Source organism: Bufo gargarizans, unplaced genomic scaffold, assembly GCF_014858855.1.
Source record: "Bufo gargarizans isolate SCDJY-AF-19 unplaced genomic scaffold, ASM1485885v1 fragScaff_scaffold_220_pilon, whole genome shotgun sequence".
Classification (NCBI taxonomy): Eukaryota; Metazoa; Chordata; class Amphibia; order Anura; family Bufonidae; genus Bufo; species Bufo gargarizans.
Genome location: NW_025334073.1, coordinates 189,528 through 215,396, shown reverse-complemented (window position 1 = coordinate 215,396; position 25,869 = coordinate 189,528). Strand labels below are relative to the sequence as shown.

General features: G+C 42.2%; 1 protein-coding gene across 1 annotated transcript in view; it reads right to left on the bottom strand.

Moving 5' to 3' along the window:
• The window catches only part of LOC122922341 (MAM domain-containing glycosylphosphatidylinositol anchor protein 1-like), a 276,736-nt gene that overhangs the window by 106,718 nt on the left and 144,149 nt on the right, over positions 1-25,869 (bottom strand). Inside the window, exons 4-6 of the mRNA XM_044272917.1 lie at positions 18,924-19,120; positions 5,417-5,549; positions 3,529-3,621 (exon numbers count right to left, since the gene is read on the bottom strand). Of these exons, the coding sequence (XP_044128852.1) occupies positions 3,529-3,621; positions 5,417-5,549; positions 18,924-19,120 (423 nt within the window). The remainder of the gene's footprint in view (positions 1-3,528; positions 3,622-5,416; positions 5,550-18,923; positions 19,121-25,869) is intronic.

Below are 25,869 nucleotides of genomic sequence, written 5' to 3'. Positions count from 1 at the left end.
TAAAGGTACGTGTAGGCTGCGGCCCGCCGGTGTGGAAGCAGTATGGTGATGCTTTACACCCGGGTCTATGTGCCTTCAGCCACGCCCCTGAGGAGCCCATGCACTTCTACAAGGCCCTACTGTCCCTCCAGATCTGTATAATATAATACAATATCCAACAGATGTCGAAGGCATTTACCAATGTCTACCCATGATGGCTGCCTCTGATGTATAAGCGTATAATGTCACCCATAGGATCCCTAACACAAAGCACAGTATACGTTAGTTGCGGCACGTTTCTGTATGGAAGTGTAGCAGAAAGTAGAAAGATGTATTCTGCTATATTCCATCCCAGTGAAGGAAAACAAATGCTCTTTTGGCCTCTGTCTGGTGAATGTACTGTATGATGTGCAGCATCTAGAGAAGAACATCTCCAAAAACATATGAAGACCCCATATGGCGGCACACTAAGTAGTACAGAACTGTAGGGGCTCCTCCCAGGTCACTGCACACAGCCTACCGTACATGGCTCTGCCTCAGCGCAGCATCTGTATGTTCTCCACATGTTCTTGTGAGGTTCCTTTGGTTTCTGTTCACTCTCCAAAAATACTGAGACGCTAATCGGCTTCACATGAAATGGTCGAGATATAATACGGCATTTATACTGTGCGCCCTACATACCGCAGAGATGGGGGGGATTCATATGTAACTGGAGACTGGATTCGGGGGATACTATATCTCCTGATGGAGGGCGCCTAATCCTAACCGGAGACTGTCGCCACCGGTCCCTAAAGTCAGAGATTCAGCAATGGTGGAATATATAACGCGTCGCATTATACGCTTATCATTTCCAAAGGAAAAACACTTCTTATAATATCATGTAAGATTACATAATACCGTCATACGGTGTCACTGCAGTTTTTGCTGAGGCAGAAATTCCAAACTTCTACACAAGATAAAATGTGTGGAAATATTGGATCCTGCGCCGAGAAGATCCAAAAACTTGTGTCTCAATATTTATATTATTAGATTATTTGTATCAAAAAGTAACAATGATAAGAATGATAGTAATAGTCAGAGTAAGAGCCTGAGCCCTGTGAAATAAAGTATGTGAACCCCGGGTCAGGGAGGGAAATATCACATAGCAGAACCCCTTTACCCCGCACTGCAGACAACAGGCAAAAATTACGGCAAATGTGGAATTTCTTGTCCGTTTGCTTTTTGAACAAGAAATTCTGGAAGCAGCAACAGGACGAAGCAGCAGAACTTTCCACGGGCCGCGCGCCGCGCTCACACAAGGTCCCCAAACCCTTCATGTTCATACGTTCAAACTAACACGGACCCAGCCAGTCTCTCACCTGATCTCACTCAAATACTCATCCTTCCTCCTACAGTAAGACTCATACTTACACCAACACTAATACTGAGAACTAAACATACTCACACTCATACTCTTACACACTCAGAATTATATATAATATTATGAGTCTTACTCTGACGCACTCATATTGATATTCATCCTCATTCGTAATCGCACATTTATATTAATTCAGTCATGATTATATTGCATTTATTCGCAATCAGAGTCAGATTCATAATCCCTCTCATACACACACACATACATCAACCTATTCATACACTTACTCACCCACTCAGTCATACTCCCATTTACCCATCAATTATACATACAGTATACTCACTCATACACCTGATCACCCATTTTTCCTACTCACCCATACACCCACCTATTCATACACCTACTCACCCACACTCCCATTTATTTATCTACTCGCTTATACACCTACCCATTCATACACTCAATCACAGGTTCATTTACCCACTCACCCATTCATACAGTTATTCACCCATACATCCACTCATTAACCCACTCTCTTATACACTCACCCTTTCATTTACCCTTTCCCATTACCATTTACTCTTTCATACACTCACTCACATTCATTTAGGCTCACAGTAGATGAGTAGATGACACCGGCGATTGTCCGGAGGGAAGTATTCCTTCTTGACAATCGACTGCCCATTAGCAGCATGGGGAGGAGCGATCGTTATGCCATCGCTCGTGACCGGCAGCGGATTGTGATTACACAGCGAGATCTGCGGCCGATAAACAAGGATTTTTATACCCGCTGAAAAATGCCAAGAGTTTTCTCTGTAATCGGCAGCAGTATTACACTGCCACACTTATTAGCGAGGATCTGCACAATTATCTGTCCCTCTAATATAAGCTTAACACTTACAAAATCACTCAAACATACATTCATTTACCCATTTACTCATACGCCCACTCATTTATTTACCTACTCATTCATACACCCATTTATTTACCTCATTCATTAATTTACCCACTCACCTATTCATGCACTCACTCTCTTATACACCCACCCACTCATACACCCACTCATCTATTCATACACTCACTCTCTTATACACCCACCCACTCATACACCCACTCATTCATACACTCACTCTCTTATACACCCACCCATTCATACACCCACTCATCTATTCATACACTCACTCTCTTATACACCCACCCATTCATACACCCACTCATCTATTCATACACTCACTCTCTTATACACCCACCCATTCATACACCCACTCATTCATACACTCACTCTCTTATACACCCACCCATTCATACACCCACTCATCTATTCATACACTCACTCTCTTATACACCCACCCATTCATACACCCACTCATCTATTCATAAACTCACTCTCTTATACACCCACCCACTCATACACCCACTCATCTATTCATACACTCACTCTCTTATACACCCACCCATTCATACACCCACTCATTCATACACTCACTCTCTTATACACCCACCCATTCATACACCCACTCATCTAGTCATACACTCACTCTCTTATACACCCACCCGCTCATACACCCACTCATCTAATTATACATTCACTCTCTTATACACCCACCCATTCATACACCCACTCTCTTATACACCCACCCATTCATACACTCACTCTCTTATACACCCACCCATTCATACACCCACTCATCTATTCATACACCCACTCTCTTATACATCCACCCATTCATACACTCACTCATCTATTCATAAACTCACTCTATTATACATCCACCCATTCATACACTCACTCATCTACTCATACATTAACTCTTATACATCCACCCATTCATACACTCACTCATCTATTCATACACTCACTCTCTTATACACCCACCCATTCATGCACTCACTCTCTTATACACCCACCCACTCATCTATTCATACACTCACTCTCTTATACATGCACCCATTCATGCACTCACTCATCTATTCATACACTCACTCTCTTATACATCCACCCATTCATGCACTCACTCATCTATTCACACACTCTCTCTCTTATACACCCACCCACTCATCTATTCATACACTTTCTTATACATCATACACTTTCTTATACATCATACTCTTTCTTATACACTCACTCACGCTCACACTCATGCCAACCATCAAAGCCTCTTCTTATGCAGAAAGAAACAGAGGACACTGACCGGCCTCTGCTTTGAGCCATAGGGGAGACTGGAGCGATTTCTTGCTTCTATACAGCTTTTTGTCGCCTCCTGTTCGCCCCCACCAAGCTGCTCCTGAACGGAGAGAGGACTGATCAGTGGTCAACGTCTTACTACGTGTTCATTTATACACTGTATATACTGTACACCTGAGGCTGCAGAGCAAGACACGGCAAGAAGACAAGCGGCGCCTGTATCTCACCATCACGTAATGTTACAGGTGAGAAGGCGGCTGACTACGACTACCGGAGCGGTCATGTGACTGAAGTTCTCACACAGGGAGTTTTTCGGATTATTATAGTTTTATATTTATTAGTTTTATCTAAAGACTAAATTACGGGACATTCCTGGAAGTTTCCGTCCACCATGAGGCCAGCGGGTTCAGGTCATCCGTACAGAGCAGCAGATGGGGGGACAGCGATGGTTTCATCACCTTCCGTGAGAAGATGGATAAAATACCCGGACACTAACGCGCCATCTGTTCCGGCTGAACGCTACGCGTTTCCTGGGAGACAGATTCTCTCATTTTCTCGTTATATTTCTCTGACTAAAAATATAAAGAAAATTCTGAAAACTGAACAGAAGGATGAAGCCCGAGAAACGCTGACAGACAAGCATATCCGGACATAAAAGATGGGGGGCTCGTAGCCCCTCCGATAAATCCTGTGCAGGCGCTTTATCATGTTCTGGATAAGACTGGGCGACAACCAATGATGGCTGATAATCTCCTCGTGCAGAGTTGTCAGCCAGGTTTACTAGACTTTGCCTAATCAAAATCACTTCCGCTCTCTCCAAGGAAACAACCCCTTTAAGGGCTGTAATGGCGGCCATATTGGTGGTCACCCGGCTTGACCAGATATGGACACGAGAATAAAACAGCTAAGACAACGGGACAGAAGACGGTCAGCGAGGGGATTCTGACTTCTGCATAATGGAAGGGTTAAGATCTCTGCTTGCTGTTATTTAATAGGAAACTGCTCAATGGGTGATCAGTCCTGGTCAAGTTATGGACACACGGATAAACAGATCTGACAACTGGGTCATGTGTGTCCATCACATCACCAGGACTGATTATTCTCTGGGGGAGAGGGGGTTCACATTTAATGACATGTACTAAACAATTTAATATAGATAGTACATTACAATGTTGTACAGGTTTTCGTTTATAGAAAGGGACAGACCTTGTGGAAAAGCATTTGAACCCCCCGGAACCATAATACGAGAAGGGCCTTCCAGACTGACGACCCTCCCCGGTACGGGGGCCACTTATCAGGATGAGCACCCATTACCAGAGCCGCGCTCTCCGGCCGCCATCGCTCCGTGTCTGGTAATCGCTGAAGAAGAGGTGATGGATGAAGATGATGACCATGATAATAATGATTATGACGATAATGATTATGACGATTATGATGATAATGATTATGACGATTATGATGATAATGATTATGACGATTATGATGATAATGATTATGACGATTATGATGATAATGATTATGACGATTATGATGATAATGATTATGACGATTATGATGATAATGATTATGACGATTATGATGATAATGATTATGAAGATAACAATGAAGATTATGGTGATGAAGATGATGATGACGAAGATGGTGATTATGACCATGATGATGATGATGAAGATGACGATGAAGATGATGATTATGAAGTTGATAATGATGATGGAGATGATGAGCCGCTGTCACCGGGGATAAGGTATGTAGGTGTATGGCTTGGGCTCCACCATAGTTTGGGGTCATGAGGAATGAATGTGGATGGGAATGGCTGACAGCCGGGTCTATAACGTGGGGCCCCATCCTGTACCCTGCCCCCGAGCTCCAAGCCCCCCCTTCCCCGTGTCCCTTACCAGTTTTATTAGTGAGGCGGAAAGTGATGGATTTATCCGGGATCCCGCAGACGTTGCGCACAGACACCTGGCACGTGTAGTTGGCGTAATCCTGAGGACGCAGGTTCTTCAGCTTCAGCACTTTGGTTTCACCCTAAATAAAGAGAAACGAGTGAGAGAGCGAAATATACAGAAACCGCTATGTACGGGTACTGCAGAGGGTATCTAAGCCTACCGTGTGCGATACTGCCTGCTGAGCTGTGTATCTAATTCTGTACTGTGTGATACTGTCTGCTGAGCCGTGTATCTAATCCTATCCTGTGTGATACTGTCTGCTGAGCTGTGTATCTAATCCTCTCCTGTGTGATACTGTCTGCTGAGCTGTGTATCTAATCCTGCCCTGTGTGATACTGTCTGCTGAGCTGTGTATCTAATCCTATCCTGTGTGATACTGTCTGCTGAGCTGTGTATCTAATCCTATCCTGTGTGATACTGTCTGCTGAGCTGTGTATCTAATCCTATCCTGTGTGATACTGTCTGCTGAGCTGTGTATCTAATCCTACCCTGTGTGATACAGCCTGCTGAGCTGTGTATCTAATCCTATCATGTGTGATACTGTCTGCTGAGCTGTGTATCTAATCCTATCCTGTGTGATACTGTCTGCTGAGCATCTAATCCTATCCTGTGTGATACTGCCTGCTGAGCTGTGTATCTAATCCTATCCTGTGTGATACTGTCTGCTGAGCCGTGTATCTAATCCTATCCTGTGTGATACTGTCTGCTGAGCCGTGTATCTAATCCTATCATGTGTGATACTGTCTGCTGAGCCGTGTATCTAATCCTATCCTGTGAGATACTGTCTGCTGAGCTGTGTATCTAATCCTATCCTGTGTGATACTGTCTCTTGAGCTGTGTATCTAATCCTCTCCTGTTTGATACTGTCTGCTGAGCTGTGTATCTAATCCTATCCTGTGTGATACTGTCTGCTGAGCCGTGTATCTAATCCTATCCTGTGTGATACTGTCTGCTGAGCCGTGTATCTAATCCTATCCTGTGTGATACTGCCTGCTGAGCTGTGTATCTCATCCTATCCTGTGTGATACTGCCTGCTGAGCTGTGTATCTAATCCTATCCTGTGTGATACTGTCTGCTGAGCCGTGTATCTAATCCTATCCTGTGTGATACTGTCTGCTGAGCCGTGTATCTAATCCTATCCTGTGTGATACTGTCTGCTGAGCTGTGTATCTAATCCTATCCTGTGTGATACTGTCTGCTGAGCTGTGTATCTAATCCTATCATGTGTGATACTGTCTGCTGAGCCGTGTATCTAATCCTATCCTGTGTGATACCGTCTGCTGAGCTGTGTATCTAATCCTATCCTGTGTGATACTGTCTGCTGAGCTGTGTATCTAATCCTATCCTGTGTGATACTGTCTGCTGAGCCGTGTATCTAATCCTATCATGTGTGATACTGTCTGCTGAGCCGTGTATCTAATCCTATCCTGTGTGATACCGTCTGCTGAGCTGTGCATCTAATCCTATCCTGTGTGATACTGTCTGCTGAGCTGTGTATCTAATCCCATCCTGTGTGATACTGTCTGCTGAGCTGTGTATCTAATCCTCTCCTGTGTGATACTGTCTGCTGAGCTGTGTATCTAATCCTATCCTGTGTGATACTGTCTGCTGAGCTGTGTATCTAATCCTATCCTGTGTGATACTGTCTGCTGAGCTGTGTATCTAATCCTGTCCTGTGTGATACTGTCTGCTGAGCTGTGTATCTAATCCTATCCTGTGTGATACTGTCTGCTGAGCTGTGTATCTAATCCTATCCTGTGTGATACTGTCTGCTGGGCTGTGTATCTAATCCTGTCCTGTGTGATACTGTCTGCTGAGCTGTGTATCTAATCCTATCCTGTGTGATACAGTCTGCTGAGCTGTGTATCTAATCCTATCCTGTGTGATACTGTCTGCTGAGCTGTGTATCTAATCCTATCCTGTGTGATACTGACTGCTGAGCTGTGTATCTAATCATATCCTGTGGGATACTGTGCACACAGTACTACAACCCCCATCATAGTCTGGTGATGCATCTCAGGGCGTCCTGGCTCATGATGAACGCCATTGGCTACTTCTCGTACCTAAATATAGAGCGGCAATAACTTCTATTTAAGACATAACAAATCAATTACCTATTTAGTCTCTGCCAACTGTTCTCTGCATCTTTTCTACAATAAAGACATAACCAATCAATTACACATTCGCTCAGCTGCTGCAGTATGGCAGCCACTGACCTGCCCTTGGAACACAAGGCCTCGTTAAATCTGCAGTGGTATGAACCCGAACCCCTCCCCCACCGCAGAGAGTATGGGGAGCCCCCAGCCATCATATCATATATGTAACCGCTATATTACATCATTTATGTAACCGCTACATTACATCATATAAGTAACCGCTATATTACATCATATAAGTAACCGCTACATTACATCATATAAGTAACCGCTACATTACATCATATAAGTAACCGCTATATTACATCATATAAGTAACCGCTACATTACATCATATATGTAACCGCTATATTACATCATGTATGTAACCGCTATATTACATCATATATGTAACCGCTATATTACATCATTTATGTAACCGCTATATTACATCATGTATGTAACCGCTATATTACATCATATAAGTAACCGCTATATTACATCATATAAGTAACCGCTACATTACATCATATAAGTAACCGCTATATTACATCATATAAGTAACCGCTATATTACATCATATAAGTAACCGCTATATTACATCATATATGTAACCGCTATATTACATCATATAAGTAACCGCTATATTACATCATATAAGTAACCGCTATATTACATCATATAAGTAACCGCTATATTACATCATATATGTAACCGCTATATTACATCATGTATGTAACCGCTATATTACATCATATAAGTAACCGCTATACTGATGATGTCAGATCATGTAATGAGAGAGCTGGGTCTCCGCAGAACTCACAAGTCCCATAAACCTGGCTGATTAGATCTAAGGCCGCTCCAGGTGATGGATGATGAGGGTTGTTACCACTGACCTGCCGCCTGCACCTGTGTCCCAGCCCTAGGGATGTTCCTTGTGACACAGACCTGGACTTGTTGACCTGCTCTGATACTATGTGGATACATTTTTGGGGATTTTTATTTTCATTTGTAATTTTTTGAAGACTGATCTAGAACCAGTCCAGAGGGTTAGAACGTATGAATGGTAATGAGGAGGTGACAGTCACGCACAACATCCAGAAGAGCGAGCTCTGGTGTCCGGTGTACTGTGTAAAGCTGGAGCTGAGTGATCAGCGTGTCCCGGTCATCACAGGTCATATGATGGTCCTATGAGGCATTCCTATGGACCACTGCTACACGAGAAGAGTGGTCATTGTGACACGGTGGTGACATACAGTGTAACATGTCTCTGCATGGCAAAAACATCAGTAATTGTGTCACAGATACAATCATTATACAATGATTAGTGCAAATCACACCGTCCTCTTACATCTCATTACAAGTTCTAGCTATTCCTAGTGCATGTTCACCTTCAGACCGTGTTCACACCATAGTTAGAGCAGCGGTTAGGACCCCTTGCCATGCTGAGAACCGTGACGTGGTGCATGATGGGCTCCGATATCTCCATGACTGGAATATATTGGCAAAAGTCTCAGCTTTTAATACCTGCATTTATGTCTTGCCAGCATAGTCAGTGTTATATCTGTTTGGTGCATTCTCTCTCTGTGTTTTATACAATGATTAGTGCAAATCACACCGTCCTCTTACATCTCATTACAAGTTCTAGCTATTCCTAGTGCATGTTCTAGAGTTCTTCTCATTACATGTTCTAGCTGGTCTTAGTACATGTTGTAGAGTTATTCTTGTTACATGTTCTAGCTATTCCTGGTACATGTTTTAGAGTTATTCTTGTTACATGTTCTAGCTATTCCTGGTACATGTTTTAGAGTTATTCTTGTTACATGTTCTAGCTATTCCTGGTACATGTTTTAGAGTTCTTCTTCTTACATGTTCTAGCTATTCCTAGTAGATGTTCTAGACTTCTCAATACATGTTCTAGCTATTCTTCATATATGTTCTACAGTTTATTGTTACATGTTCTAGCTATTCTTCGTATATGTTTTACAGTTCTTCTTGTTACATGTTCTAGCTATTCCTAGTAGATGTTCTAGAGTTCTTCTCTTTACATGTTCTCGCTATTCCTAATACATTTTCTACAGTTCGCCCTGATACACATTCTAGCTATTCCTAGTACATGTTCTAGTTATTTCTGTTACATGTTTAAACTTGTAACATGTGCTTGAGTTATTATAACATGTAGCAAAGTGATTCTTGTTACATGTAGTAGTTATTCCTGTTACATGTTCTAGAGTTCATTTGTTATATGCTCTAGTTATTCTTCTTACATGTTCTAGTGTTCTCCATGGCACATGTTCTACAAATATTCCTTCCACATGTTCTATGGTTCATTTGTTACATGTTCTAGTTATTCTTATGTTTTAGATTTTTGAGAAAAGAGGGAAAAAAAACTGTGCCGTGCACTAGATAGTGTAGAACAGTTGTGGGGCACCAAAGATAAGATACATAAGGCGTGTGTGGGAATGATGTCACCTTGTTGGGTTGTGATAAGCCACAACCACTAATAAAGCGGTAAGTGACCCAGGCGATGGTTATTGACAGGTATCCAAACAATGCCACAGCAGAACACCGGCTGTGAAGAAGGGGCAGCATCCCCAAAATGCATTATGGTTTCATAATCAATAAAGCTTGGACTTTCCTCAACTGGTTGAGCATTGGAGTCCGTATTTTCCACGGTGGTGCCTTGAGGTGACCCAGAGTCTACTGTACATGTTAAGGATTTATACCTGCTACGTGTTCTAGAGCTGATTTGTTACATGTTATAGTTACTCTTCTTAGTTTTTCATTCTATCTGTTCTATAGTTTTTGATACCACATGTTCTAGAATTGTTCCTGTTACATTTTCTAGAGTTATTCGTACTTTGTTACATGCTCTGGTTATTCTTAGATGTTCTAGAGTTATTTGTAACACATGTTCTAGAGTTTTTGCGGTTAAATGTTCTAGAGTTCTTGCTACATGTAGTGGAGTCCTCCCTGTTACATCTTGTGGAGACCACCCGGATCGTCTTGCAATGTGTAGATTTACATTATTGTTATTAGACTGTTTTGTGTTCTGTATGTTTTGTGACACCAGGGAATCCTCCAATCTCTCGCCATCAGGGATGAAACTAAAAGGAATGGATTGAGAAGTCTCTCTCCCTGACAATCAAGGCCACCGATTATCTCTCCCCAGAGCAGTTTACCAACAGCTCAGTGTGGAAGTAATGACTGGCACCGAAACAAAGGGATACAATGTAGCACAACGTAGTTCATCTGAGATGAGACTTCCTGCTGTGATAGAGGGAGAAAGCTCTGCCTCATTCATAGATAGCTGCTGACGATGATGCTGAAGAGATCACAAAAGATTCATGGGTTCTGAATAGCTTCAATTCAGATTCCAAACCTTATCATTTTTTGCTATAAACCATCTAACCAGAGGGGTAACATGAAGCTACCGCACCCCAGTGCAAAATCTGTAACAGGATCCACACCGAGAGGTGTCCTCTCCTTCAGACCCGGGTTGTGACGTCTACATCTAAACTCCCTATATCTACATACATAGATCTTCTACTGACACCAGGAGGGGTTTATACCCCCAGAATAAGAGGTGCTGCGAGAGATGGAGGAATCCCATCCACAGAACGCTTCCTGCGACATGGAGGGATGCAGATGTAAAAGTGGTAAGAAGATAGATTCGTCTCGGTATTTTCCCCGAGAGGACTAATTTATTTCATCCATCTTGCAGACACAGCTCTGACAGGAGAAGCTTATCCTGATGGGTCATGAATGACAAGTGAATCAGTGACATTTTGCATCCACGATAATGGATTCCAAGCGAGCCCGGGATCTTCAGAGGTTTTTCCGAAGAAGCAGCGAAGATGATGAGTTGTTAGACGGCAGAGAAACTTTCCAATCCCATTATCGTCTGCAGGAAGATGATCTTAATTTACTGCAGGAAGTGGAGCTTCATTAGATGTGGTAATAGGGTTGGCAGCGGGCGCATATTGATTCACTGTCTTATCTATAAGGACGCGTGTAGAGTTATGATATTAAGAGGTGATTAATAAGACAGCACGAAGAACGGGCAGGGGCCAGATCTGGAGGAATCGGGGAGGGCAGCCAGGAAAAACTAAAAGGTTCAGCCGAAAATTCATTCTATCTAAATGTTTTTCCATTGCTCATCAGACTTCAGGAGATGAGAAGATCCTTGAGACGTAAAAAGAACTCCCCCAGAAACTCATCACTTCTCCAGGAAAGTCACGACAAGTGGATTTTCTTTATTCCTATTTTAACTCGCTAATTTGAAGAGTCATCTTTCAATTTTCTTGAGTACCATACAGTTATGGCAGGATGGGGTGGATGTAAGTCAATTCAGAGAGCGGCCCCAAAGCAAGACTACAGTGGCCCCATCCTCCTGGTTATGGTCCACACCAATTTACACCAGGGGTATAGTATAACCTGAAGATCTTAAAGGGGTTTTCTGAAAGTTAGATACTGATGGCCTACTCTCAGGACAAGTCATCAGTATCAGATTTGTGGGGCTTTGATATCTGGCACCCCCGACAGCCACTGGCACCAAAAACGATACAATGGATGGAAGGCTTCGTTGATGGTGGACTGCAGCTCAGATCCCATTCACTTGAGAGCTGCTGCAGCCAGCTGGATGGCGACTTCTGCTTCCAGCTCCGTAAACTGTTTAGTTTCTGGTGATGGTGGCTCCCCGAAACTGTAGAAGATCATTGGGGTGATGGGTGTTGGCCCCCACCAGTCTGGATGAACTATACTAAGGATAGGGTTACTGGATCCCTTTAGGTTCCATAGGCTAAACCTATACTGATCTACCCCTTCAAACTCTACGTCATTCCTACGGGGGGAGAGCTATGAAAAATGTGGATTTGGCCAACTGAATCTGGTTTCAACCTTCCACGAGTCGTAGAGCAGGTGCAGGTGCTGGGTCTATGGGTTGGCACATTCATGCAATTTATTGTGTGGCACGCAACCAAAATATGGCTACCAATAGACCTTAGACTGGCTGCAGACCTGCTATGGATGGACTTGTGTGTAGATACGGGGTGTGAGGGGGTGAAACAGACAACATGCACATTCATGTGAAAGCAGAGCAGAGGATTTGTTTCCTCCACAAGATTATGATACTAATTAATAAATACTCTTAACATAAATTAACGTTTCACTTGTCTTCTTTGAGTCTGTAAGGCAGAGCACCTTGTGCTGCACTCAAAGCATAATTTGGGTGCTTAATGGTCCTATGTAATGGGACACATAACATTGAGATGGCATCAGGAAAAGGAGCTGCGCTCTTGTTATTCACGATCGTTGCTCTGTAAGGAACTCAGAGATAGATGTGGAATTTGCCGGACGTATCTGTCATGTGAAGAACAATGTTTGGATTTGGCTGTTAGCTCCGGACCATTACCCTTCAGACAACACCTATTTATACATCGTCAATTGCCGGTAGAATGATATTCCCCAGAGAGGAAGGGCTGAGATCGTCTGGTACATCAGAGAAACATGAGAAAACCAACATCAGACATGACGGATAATGATGGACTCACAAACACACTGTTCACTGGGGAATGAACCAGGACAAAGATCTGTCCAGCATCTGAATACAGAGATTATTATACCAGAAGTAATGTCCATCCTACAGGCTGAGGAGCCGTCCAGCATCTGAATACAGAGAATATTATACCCAGAAGTAATGTCCATCCTACAGGCTGAGGAGCCGTCCAGCATCTGAATACAGAGATTATTATACCAGAAGTAATGTCCATCCTACAGGCTGAGGAGCCGTCCAGCATCTGAATACAGTGATTATTATACCAGAAGTAATGTCCATCCTACAGGCTGAGGAGCCGTCCAGCATCTGAATACAGAGATTATTATACCAGAAGTAATGTCCATCCTACAGGCTGAGGAGCCGTCCAGCATCTGAATACAGTGATTATTATACCAGAAGTAATGTCCATCCTACAGGCTGAGGAGCCGTCCAGCATCTGAATACAGAGATTATTATACCAGAAGTAATGTCCATCCTACAGGCTGAGGAGCCGTCCAGCATCTGAATACAGAGATTATTATACCAGAAGTAATGTCCATCCTACAGGCTGAGGAGCCGTCCAGCATCTGAATACAGTAGATTATTATACCAGAAGTAATGTCCATCCTACAGGCTGAGGAGCCGTCCAGCATCTGAATACAGAGATTATTATACCAGAAGTAATGTCCATCCTACAGGCTGAGGAGCCGTCCAGCATCTGAATACAGAGATTATTATACCAGAAGTAATGTCCATCCTACAGGCTGAGGAGCCGTCCAGCATCTGAATACAGAGATTATTATACCAGAAGTAATGTCCATCCTACAGGCTGAGGAGCCGTCCAGCATCTGAATACAGTGATTATTATACCAGAAGTAATGTCCATCCTACAGGCTGAGGAGCCGTCCAGCATCTGAATACAGAGATTATTATACCAGAAGTAATGTCCATCCTACAGGCTGAGGAGCCGTCCAGCATCTGAATACAGTGATTATTATACCAGAAGTAATGTCCATCCTACAGGCTGAGGAGCCGTCCAGCATCTGAATACAGAGATTATTATACCAGAAGTAATGTCCATCCTACAGGCTGAGGAGCCGTCCAGCATCTGAATACAGTGATTATTATACCAGCAGTAATGTCCATCCTACAGGCTGAGGAGCCGTCCAGCATCTGAATACAGAGATTATTATACCAGCAGTAATGTCCATCCTACAGGCTGAAGAGCCCTCCAGCATCTCAATACAGAGATTATTATACCAGAAGTAATGTCCATCCTACAGGCTGAGGAGCCGTCCAGCATCTGAATACAGAGATTATTATACCAGAAGTAATGTCCATCCTACAGGCTGAGGAGCCGTCCAGCATCTGAATACAGAGATTATTATACCAGAAGTAATGTCCATCCTACAGGCTGAGGAGCCATCCAGCATCTGAATACAGAGATTATTATACCCAGAAGTAATGTCCATCCTAGAGGCTGAGGAGCCATCCAGCATCTGAATACAGTGATTATTATACCAGCAGTAATGTCCATCCTACAGGCTGAGGAGCCGTCCAGCATCTGAATACAGAGATTATTATACCAGAAGTAATGTCCATCCTACAGGCTGAGGAGCCGTCCAGCATCTGAATACAGAGAATATTATACCCAGCAGTAATGTCCATCCTAGAGGCTGAGGAGCCGTCCAGCATCTGAATACAGAGATTATTATACCAGAAGTATTGTCCATTCTACAGGCTGAAGAGCCATCCAGCATCTGAATACAGAGATTATTATACCAGAAGTAATGTCCATCCTACAGGCTGAGGAGCCGTCCAGCATCTGAATACAGAGATTATTATACCAGAAGTAATGTCCATCCTACAGGCTGAGGAGCCATCCAGCATCTGAATACAGAGATTATTATACCCAGAAGTAATGTCCATCCTACAGGCTGAGGAGCCGTCCAGCATCTGAATACAGAGAATATTATACCAGAAGTAATGTCCATCCTACAGGCTGAGGAGCCGTCCAGCATCTGAATACAGAGATTATTATACCCAGAAGCAATGTCCATTCTACAGGCTGAGGAGCCATCCAGCATCTGAATACAGAGAATATTATACCAGAAGTAATGTCCATTCTACAGGCTGAGGAGCCCTCCAGCATCTGAATACAGAGATTATTATACCAGCAGTAATGTCCATCCTACAGGCTGAGGAGCCGTCCAGCATCTGAATACAGAGAATATTATACCCAGCAGTAATGTCCATCCTAGAGGCTGAGGAGCCGTCCAGCATCTGAATACAGAGATTATTATACCAGAAGTAATGTCCATCCTACAGGCTGAGGAGCCGTCCAGCATCTGAATACAGAGATTATTATACCCAGAAGCAATGTCCATTCTACAGGCTGAGGAGCCGTCCAGCATCTGAATACAGAGATTATTATACCAGAAGTAATGTCCATCCTACAGGCTGAGGAGCCATCCAGCATCTGAATACAGAGAATATTATACCCAGCAGTAATGTCCATCCTAGAGGCTGAGGAGCCGTCCAGCATCTGAATACAGAGATTATTATACCAGAAGTAATGTCCATCCTACAGGCTGAGGAGCCATCCAGCATCTGAATACAGAGATTATTATACCAGAAGTAATGTCCATCCTACAGGCTGAGGAGCCGTCCAGCATCTGAATACAGAGAATATTATACCCAGCAGTAATGTCCATCCTAGAGGCTGAGGAGCCGTCCAGCATCTGAATACAGAGATTATTATACCAGAAGTAATGTCCATCCTACAGGCTGAGGAGCCATCCAGCATCTGAATACAGAGATTATTATACCCAGAAGTAATGTCCATCCTAGAGGCTGAGGAGCCGTCCAGCATCTGAATACAGAGATTATTATACCAGAAGTAATGTCCATCCTAGAGGCTGAGGAGCCATCCAGCATCTGAATACAGAGATTATTATACCCAGAAGTAATGTCCATCCTAGAGGCTGAGGAGCCGTCCAGCATCTGAATACAGAGATTATTATACCAGAAGTAATGTCCATCCTAGAGGCTGAGGAGCCGTCCAGCATCTGAATACAGAGATTATTATACCAGAAGTAATGTCCATCCTACAGGCTGAGGAGCCATCCAGCATCTGAATACAGAGATTATTATACCAGAAGTAATGTCCATCCTACAGGCTGAGGAGCCATCCAGCATCTGAATACAGAGATTATTATACCAGAAGTAATGTCCATCCTAGAGGCTGAGGAGCCATCCAGCATCTGAATACAGAGATTATTATACCCAGAAGTAATGTCCATCCTACAGGCTGAGGAGCCATCCAGTATCTGAATACAGAGATTATTATACCCAGAAGTAATGTCCATCCTAGAGGCTGAGGAGCCGTCCAGCATCTGAATACAGAGATTATTATACCAGAAGTAATGTCCATCCTAGAGGCTGAGGAGCCGTCCAGCATCTGAATACAGAGATTATTATACCAGAAGTAATGTCCATCCTACAGGCTGAGGAGCCATCCAGCATCTGAATACAGAGATTATTATACCAGAAGTAATGTCCATCCTACAGGCTGAGGAGCCGTCCAGCATCTGAATACAGATAATATTATATCCAGAAGTAATGTCCATCCTACAGGCTGAGGAGCCGTCCAGCATCTGAATATAGAGATTATTATACCCAGAAGTAATGTCCATCCTAGAGGCTGAGGAGCCGTCCAGCATCTGAATACAGAGATTATTATATCCTACATAATGTCCATCCTACAGGCTGAGGAGCCGTCCAGCATCTGAATACAGAGATTATTATACCAGAAGTAATGTCCATCCTACAGGCTGAGGAGCCGTCCAGCATCTGAATACAGAGATTATTATACCAGAAGTAATGTCCATCCTAGAGGCTGAGGAGCTGTCCAGCATCTGAATACAGAGATTATTATACCAGAAGTAATGTCCATCCTACAGGCTGAGGAGCCGTCCAGCATCTGAATACAGTGATTATTATACCAGAAGTAATGTCCATCCTACAGGCTGAGGAGCCGTCCAGCATCTGAATACAGAGATTATTATACCAGAAGTAATGTCCATCCTAGAGGCTGAGGAGCCATCCAGCATCTGAATATAGAGATTATTATACCCAGAGGTAATGTCCATCCTAGAGGCTGAGGAGCCATCCAGCATCTGAATACAGAGATTATTATACCAGAAGTAATGTCCATCCTAGAGGCTGAGGAGCCATCCAGCATCTGAATATAGAGATTATTATACCCAGAAGTAATGTCCATCCTACAGGCTGAGGAGCCGTCCAGCATCTGAATACAGAGATTATTATACCAGAAGTAATGTCCATCCTAGAGGCTGAGGAGCCGTCCAGCATCTGAATACAGAGATTATTATACCAGAAGTAATGTCCATCCTACAGGCTGAGGAGCCGTCCAGCAGCTGAATACAGAGATTATTATACCAGAAGTAATGTCCATCCTACAGGCTGAGGAGCTGTCCAGGTACTGAAACAAACATCTGTTCTACAGACATGGTCCTGGTGCTGGAGAAAAATTGACTACAGCCATGTTTTTTTATCTTTCATGGTTTCGTCAGGGTTTAGACTCTAATAATACGGATTTCTCAGGCTATATCAGTAATTACATTTTTACTATGGGGAGAACTTTCAGAAAACGTGTCTAGTGGAACCTCTACAATTACTTTATTACAACTGTAATTGTGATGCCTCTTGATGTTGTCTTCTAGAGAGCCTCAAATCATATTCCAAGGTCCAGAAGGCATTATTCCACAGAACCCTGGAATGGATTATAATCTCTGCTTTCAGCACCTGGATATCTCCTCAGCTACAGCGATGATAAACTCCACAGGCGCAGTACCTTTATACAGAACGCCACTTGCGTTATACAGAGGTCCATTAAAATTCTCTAAAACAATGGGTGAACCCTAGTAGTAATTGGCTTGAGTGTTCTCCAGACCAAGCAATCTGCAAATATTTGAGATGATAATGGAGCAGGGTGCAATTTGCAAACTATCAGACTGCTACATTAGGAAAAGTGTAGACCATGGTTGTAGCCCAATAGTCAGCCGCTCCTCATCTGCCCTGGGCGCATTATACATCAGATTCTTTTTTTAACTCTTTATTGTCTGCCACATGGCCAGTTGTGATTGATTAGTCAGTATAGATGGCTCAGGAGAGTGATGACTTCATGTAATTTAGAGACCGAGAACATTCACAGAACGTATTGATTGATAAATTGACTTTGTGGAGAGACATAATGTTTCATCCTGTCCATCCCTCCTCATTATTACTAGTAGTGGGTAAGACTGCAGACTATAATAGGCCCGGATATCCTGTAGAATAAGCTATTTAATTGTATGAAACTCCATCATGATAGTCAATAGCGGCCACAAGGTGACATGATGTAATAGTGTGTTCCATAGGACTACACGTAAACCTACTGCTTGATCTGTACGTGGTTACATGAGGAGCAAGGAGGCAATGGAGCTCCTGTATCAACGGTGTCAGAACCGTAACAAGACGCATTGGACTGAATGCAAATTGTAAAACATTTTTTCATTTACATCTTGTGATATAATAAATTTGTAGAACTCAGGACAGGTATCAGGAAGCCCCCAAAAATATGCCAAAATGCAATGAATGAAGCCAGAATCTGCCAGCTTTTGGGTCTTTTTAAGGAGATATAATCTATATTATTTATCTAGAAGCCTGAGTGGTGGAAGTGACAATGAATCTGAATCTTATCCTGAGAGTACTGCCTTACCTGTGTGTAGAGAGGCTCGTAGATGTCCACACCATTGTCCTGATTGTGTGACAGAGTCTCCGTTTCCCGTTTCCAGATGAAGCGAGCAGGTGGGTTGGAGCTGACAGTGCATCGCAGGAACACGGTCTTCTCCTGGTAGAAGCTCCCTCTAACGTCACTGATGGTCTGGTGAATGGTTAAAATGGGTTCATCTAGATCTGGAGGGAAGGGTTGCAGTGCGCATTTATAAACTTTGTGATGCATAATGGAATTACTCAACTTAACATCTTAGTTATATTTTAAGAACCCATTAATTTCTACAGGTCACCAAACAAGAAAGCAATGCACATTTCAAAGTACTAACCCACCACCTAAATAAAAAAGAAATAAAAAAACTAACCAGTCATCCAAAAAACTAAACCATCTTCGAAGAAGCCAATCTACCACTCAAGAAACCCACCAAGAAACTGACCCAACAGTAAAATCCATTAAAAAAAACATTCAATCCACCATTCAATAAAAAAACTCTCTCCAAGAAACTAACCCATCATCCAAGAAACCAACTTACCAAACAAGAAACAAATCCATCAACCATTGAACTAAGAAACCAAAAAATTTCAGCTTTGAAACCACACTGCCATCGCATCCAAGAAACCAATCCACACAGGAAACCCACCATTGAAGAACTAACCCATCAACTACCAATCAAGGAAACAGTTTACCATCCAATGAATAAACTAACTAATTAAGAAATAAGAAACCAGCTCAGCGTTCAAAAACTCAACTCACCTTTCAGGAACCCAAACCACCATGGAAGCAGGCAATCAACAATCCAAGAAAAAAAAAAAAAAAAAACATGAACATAAGAACCTACTGACCATCCAAGAAACCAATCCCCCAACCAGTAAACTAATCAAGAACCAAAGTCACCGTCCAATAAACAAAACCTGCCCAAGGAACTAACTGAATAACCATTAAATCAACCCATTATTCACAAAACCCAACCAGTGGTTTAAAAAGCAACCCAGTCTCCTGCTGGATGACCCAAGATGAGGTCTGATGGAAAGTAAAGAAGACCTTATTCAAATTCCCAGGGAATTATCTTATGTCTTGAACCAAGGTCAACGCCTACACTCCTAACCCGAACTAACCAATGTTTGTTCAGATAGAAGTCATTGGTCAAGTAGACAAAGTGACTGTGTCGGTTATATACAAGGTGTGGGTGGAAACGAGTGGGCATGCCCGAGATAAATAAATAGAATCCACCTATCGTGCTTTGGACCATGATGCTTTGCAGCAGACCATTAATAGCAATATAACATAAAATAATAGTTTACTATGGATCCCCAAATTATTGGGAGAGAATGTACAGTATGTGTATGAAACACGGGGTGCTCCATGCTGACTCCAAGACCGGAATATTTGTCCTTGGTCATGTGGTTAGAAGCTCTACTTGATCCTGGACAGCTGCTTCCCTGCTGTCTCCACTTTCCTGGGAAACATAAATATTCTTGAAATAAGAATCTAAAGGGACCAGGGAAAGGTAGAGCATAGGACATATAAAACCTGTGTTACAAAAACCATGGTGGGAGAGGGTGAGGGCGATATACGTAAATACCAAATCCAGCTCCACCATGGAACGGGAAATCACAGGTTAATAGGAGGCTTCAGGAGGCTTGTACATAACAGAGAAAAATCAGATAAAAGAGACATTAATTAAAGAGATGGAAGGTGCTGATCGATGAGAAGGTCGTCCGGGAGAAAACAAGGCTCAGGCTCTCATCACTTAATGAATAATCCTCCAGTGACTCAATCCCTCCGCTCCCTTTTATCTGTGGCCTGACCCTTCTCATAATTAAGTGGATACCCCAGAGAAACCACTAACACTTCACTTGTAAGAGGCTGATCCCCACCGAGCGGAGCTGAGAAAGCAGAACACGGGGCACAGGGCGGAGCGGCCGAGAGAGGACATGAAACGGCACTTCAGTTATAGACAGGAGAAACAAAAAGCATCAAATGTCATTATGAGACACTATTATATTCTCCACAGGGGGGCAGTATTATAGTAGTTATATTCTTGTACATAGAAGGCAGTATTATAGTAGTTATATTCTTGTACATAGAAGGCAGTATTATAGTAGTTATATTCTTGTACATAGGAGGCAGTATTATAGTAGTTATATTCTTGTACATAGAAGGCAGTATTATAGTAGTTATATTCTTGTACATAGGAGGAGTATTATAGTAGTTATATTCTTGTACATAGGAGGCAGTATTATAGTAGTTATATTCTTGTACATAGGAAGCAGTATTATAGTAGTTATATTCTTGTACATAGGAGGCAGTATTATAGTAGTTATATTCTTGTACATAGGAGGCAGTATTATAGTAGTTATATTCTTGTACATAGGAGGCAGTATTATAGTAGTTATATTCCTGTACATAGGAGCAGTATTATAGTAGTTATATTCTTGTACATAGGAGGCAGTATTATAGTAGTTATATTCCTGTACATAGGAGGCAGTATTATAGTAGTTATATTTTTGTACATAGGAGCAGTATTATAGCAGTTATATTCCTGTACATAGGAGCAGTATTATAGTAGATATATTCTTGTACATAGGAGCAGTATTATAGTAGTTATATTCTTGTACATAGGAACAGTATTATAGTAGTTATATTCTTGTACATGGGAGCAATATTATAGTAGTTATATTCTTGTACATAGGAGGCAGTATTATAGTAGTTATATTCTTGTACATGGGAGCAGTATTATAGTAGTTATATTCTTGTACATAGGAGCAGTATTATAGTAGTTATATTCTTGTACATGGGAGCAGTATAATAGTAGTTATACTATAGTACATTGGAGCAGTATTATAAGTTATATTCCTGTACATAGGAGCAGTATTATAGTAGTTATATTCTTGTACATGGGAGCAGTATAATAGTAGTTATATTCTTGCACATAGAAGGCAGTATTATAGTAGTTATATTCTTGTACATAGAAGGCAGTATTATAGTAGTTATATTCTTGTACATAGGGGGCAGTATTATAGTAGTTATATTCTTGTACATAGGAGCAGTATTCTAGTAGTTATATTCTTGTATATAGGAGCAGTATTATAGTAGTTATATTCCTGTACATAGGAGGCAGTATTATAGTAGTTATATTCTTGTACATAGGAGCAGTATTCTAGTAGTTATATTCTTGTATATAGGAGCAGTATTATAGTAGTTATATTGTTGTACATAGGAGCAGTATTATAGTAGTTATATTCTTGTACATAGGAGCAGTATTATAGTAGTTATATTCTTGTATATAGGAGTCAGTATTATAGTAATTTTATTTTTTACATAAGAGTAGTATTATAGTAGTTATATTTTTGTACAGTGGGACAATATTATAGTACAGTTGTGGTCAGTATGGTAGCAACTTAGAGTCGACTTAATATTAAAGGATCACTGGACAGTTTTATGTGTTTGTAAGTTTCCTCCACTTCTCCATTATCTATTTGTTAATCTTTCTTGTCTTTCATTTCTTAGTTTTTAACACTTGATGCTAAACCAAATACATCTGAAACATAATTACTTTTGTGGCCGCCCTGCTGGGCCAATGAGATGAATACCAGAGAATGGCTGTTAGTTAGATGTTTTTCGGGGCCCTGTGATGATCTGCTGGAGCGCTCCTCTGATGGAATCGACGTTCATTGTACGGCAAAAATTAAAAAGAACAAAAAAAATCTGATTGTGTTAAAGAAACTACTCTGAAAGAAGACCCCGGCGTCCCGGAGAGATGTAATCAAATCAATTTGTGTATGATAACGAGATTCTTGAATTTCCAGTCGTTTCTCCTCTTGCAGAATGTCACTACTGTCAGCTGGAAGTCCAGGTTATTTCCTACTGAAAAAAGAAATTGGAACGCAGAGCAGGAGCGTTCGCCAGGAGAGAAGCGCAGCGTACGAGGTGGGGCTGGAGCTGTGACAGGAGGCTTCTCCGCTATTCCAGAACCTGCATATTATCCGGAAGGACAGATGGTGTCAGCTCCAGATACAACACAGCTCTTCAGTCGTCTTCTGTTCCACATCTCATCTAAACACAGTGTCTCTGAGCCATGAGATCACACGGCTCCATAAAAAAACCAGACAGCTGGCAAGATGGCAGGGAAATCGCCAGGTACTCATTACCCTGTGGCTCGAGTGACTGATGTTTTTACCTCTGCCAACTCATCTTCTGTAAGAAGCAGACGCAGCACCACATAGGCTAATATTGTGTCTTAAAGGGGAACTAAAGCCAAAAAAGAACAGCCAACAAAACGTAACAGAATCTGCTCATGTGTCTCATGTGTCTGTTATTTACGTTGGTTTGTTAGATATCACAATTGCAGACCAAGAAAAGTAAACTAATAATGCAATGCATTGTTCGCTCAGGCTGCAACCATGACTTCTTCCCCCTCTCATGTAAGTGCATGTGAGATACGAAGTATAAGAGGGGGGGGCCGGGATAGGTCTGGATAACTTTTGCCTACACAGCGAGAGTGGCCATTTTGTTGGAAATAATCTCCTAGTTAGTATTAAGTGCAAAGAGATTTGATTACCACCATGTTGAGGTGCCATAGACTGCAGAATACTAAATTTACCGAGATAAATCCCCCTCCCCATTCCTAAATAGTGTCATAGCTAAGACAGACTTGTCTTTCAGGATCTTGGGAAAGCTGGGTTGCCACCATGTGGAGCTGTAATAGTCTGCAGAATACTAAATCTACCGAGATAAATCCCCTTCCTCATTCCTAAATAGTGTCATAGCTAAGACAGACTTGATATTCAGGATCCTGGGAAAGCTGGGTTACCACCATGTAGAGCTGTAATAGTCTGCAGAATACTAAATCTACCGAGATAAATCCCCCTCCTCATTCCTAAATAGTGTCATAGCTAAGACAGACTTGACTTTCAGGATCTTGGGGAAGCTGGGTTACCACCATGTGGAGCTGTAATAGTCTGCAGAATACTAAATCTACCGAGATAAATCCCCTCCCCATTCCTAAATAGTGTCATAGCTAAGACAGACTTGTCTTTCAGGATCTTGGGAAAGCTGGGTTGCCACCATGTGGAGCTGTAATAGTCTGCAGAATACTAAATCTACCGAGATAAATCCCCTTCCTCATTCCTAAATAGTGTCATAGCTAAGACAGACTTGATATTCAGGATCCTGGGAAAGCTGGGTTACCACCATGTAGAGCTGTAATAGTCTGCAGAATACTAAATCTACCGAGATAAATCCCCCTCCTCATTCCTAAATAGTGTCATAGCTAAGACAGACTTGACTTTCAGGATCTTGGGAAAGCTGGGTTACCACCATGTGGAGCTGTAATAGTCTGCAGAATACTAAATCTACCGAGATAAATCCCCTCCCCATTCCTAAATAGTGTCATAGCTAAGACAGACTTGACTTTTAGGATCTTGGGAAAGCTGGGTTACCACCATGTTGAGGTGCCATAGACTGCAGAATACTAAATCTACCGAGATAAATCCCCCTCCCCATTCCTAAATAGTGTCATAGCTAAGACAGACTTGACTTTCAGGGTCTTGGGAAAGCTGGGTTACCACCATGTGGAGCTGTAATAGTCTGCAGAATACTAAATCTACCGAGATAAATCCCCTTCCTCATTCCTAAATAGTGTCATAGCTAAGACAGACTTGATATTCAGGATCCTGGGAAAGCTGGGTTACCACCATGTGGAGCTGTAATAGTCTGCAGAATACTAAATCTACCAAGATATATCCCCCTCCCCATTCCTAAATAGTGTCATAGCTAAGACAGACTTGACTTTTAGGATCTTGGGAAAGCTGGTTTACCACAATGTGGATCTGTAATAGTCTTCAGAATACTAAATCTACCAAGATAAATCCCCCTCCCCATTCCTAAATAGTGTCATAGCTAAGACAGACTTGACTTTCAGGATCCTGGGAAAGCTGGGTTACCACCACGTGGAGCTGTAATAGTCTGCAGAATACTAAATCTACCAAGATATATCCCCCTCCCCATTCCTAAATAGTGTCATAGCTAAGACAGACTTGACTTTTAGGATCTTGGGAAAGCTGGGTTACCACAATGTGGATCTGTAATAGTCTTCAGAATACTAAATCCACTGAGATTAATCTCCCTCCCCACTAAAATATATACAAATAAAACCCAGACACCAGTCAGTGAGATACAATGCCTGTTCTGATGGAAAACTTCCCCGTCTGTCAGTATCCGATCTTTGTCTCCGTGTTACTGAAGCGTGTGGCGGTGTTACCATAATGTTATGGTCCTGGGTTTAAGGCCTCAGACGAAGATGATATAAAAAGGGTCTGTTGTCAGGTGCTGCTGGAGATGAGTCTGGAAGTATGGTCTTTTTTTTTTTTTTAAGTGGACAGGACTACAACTACCAGCATGTCCAGATTGTTATTATGGGACATCACTAGACATTACATAAAGAGAGATATAGGAGGAAAGAACTAGAACTCCCAGCATGTCTAGATTGTTATTATGGAGAGTCAGTGGACATTATAGGGAGAGGTATACAAAAAAAGGCAGAACTACAACTCCCAGCAAGTCCAGACTGTTATTTTGAGGCATTAGTAGCCATTCCATGGAGAGGGATACAAGAAGAAAGAACTACAACTCCAAGCATGACCAGACTGCTATTATGGAGTAGCGATGGACATTATAGGGAAAGGGGTATAAGAGGAGAGAACTACAACTCTCAGCATGTACAGACTGTTATGGGGCATCAGTGTCCACTACATGGAGAGGAATATAAGGGGACAGAACTATAAACCCCAGCAGGGTCAGACTTTTATTATGAAGCATCAGTGGAAATTACATGGAAAGGTTTATAATAGTAGAGAGCTACAACTCCCAGCATTTATAGGATGTTATTATGGGCTACCAGAGGACAATATAGTGTGAGGAAGAGGAAAAA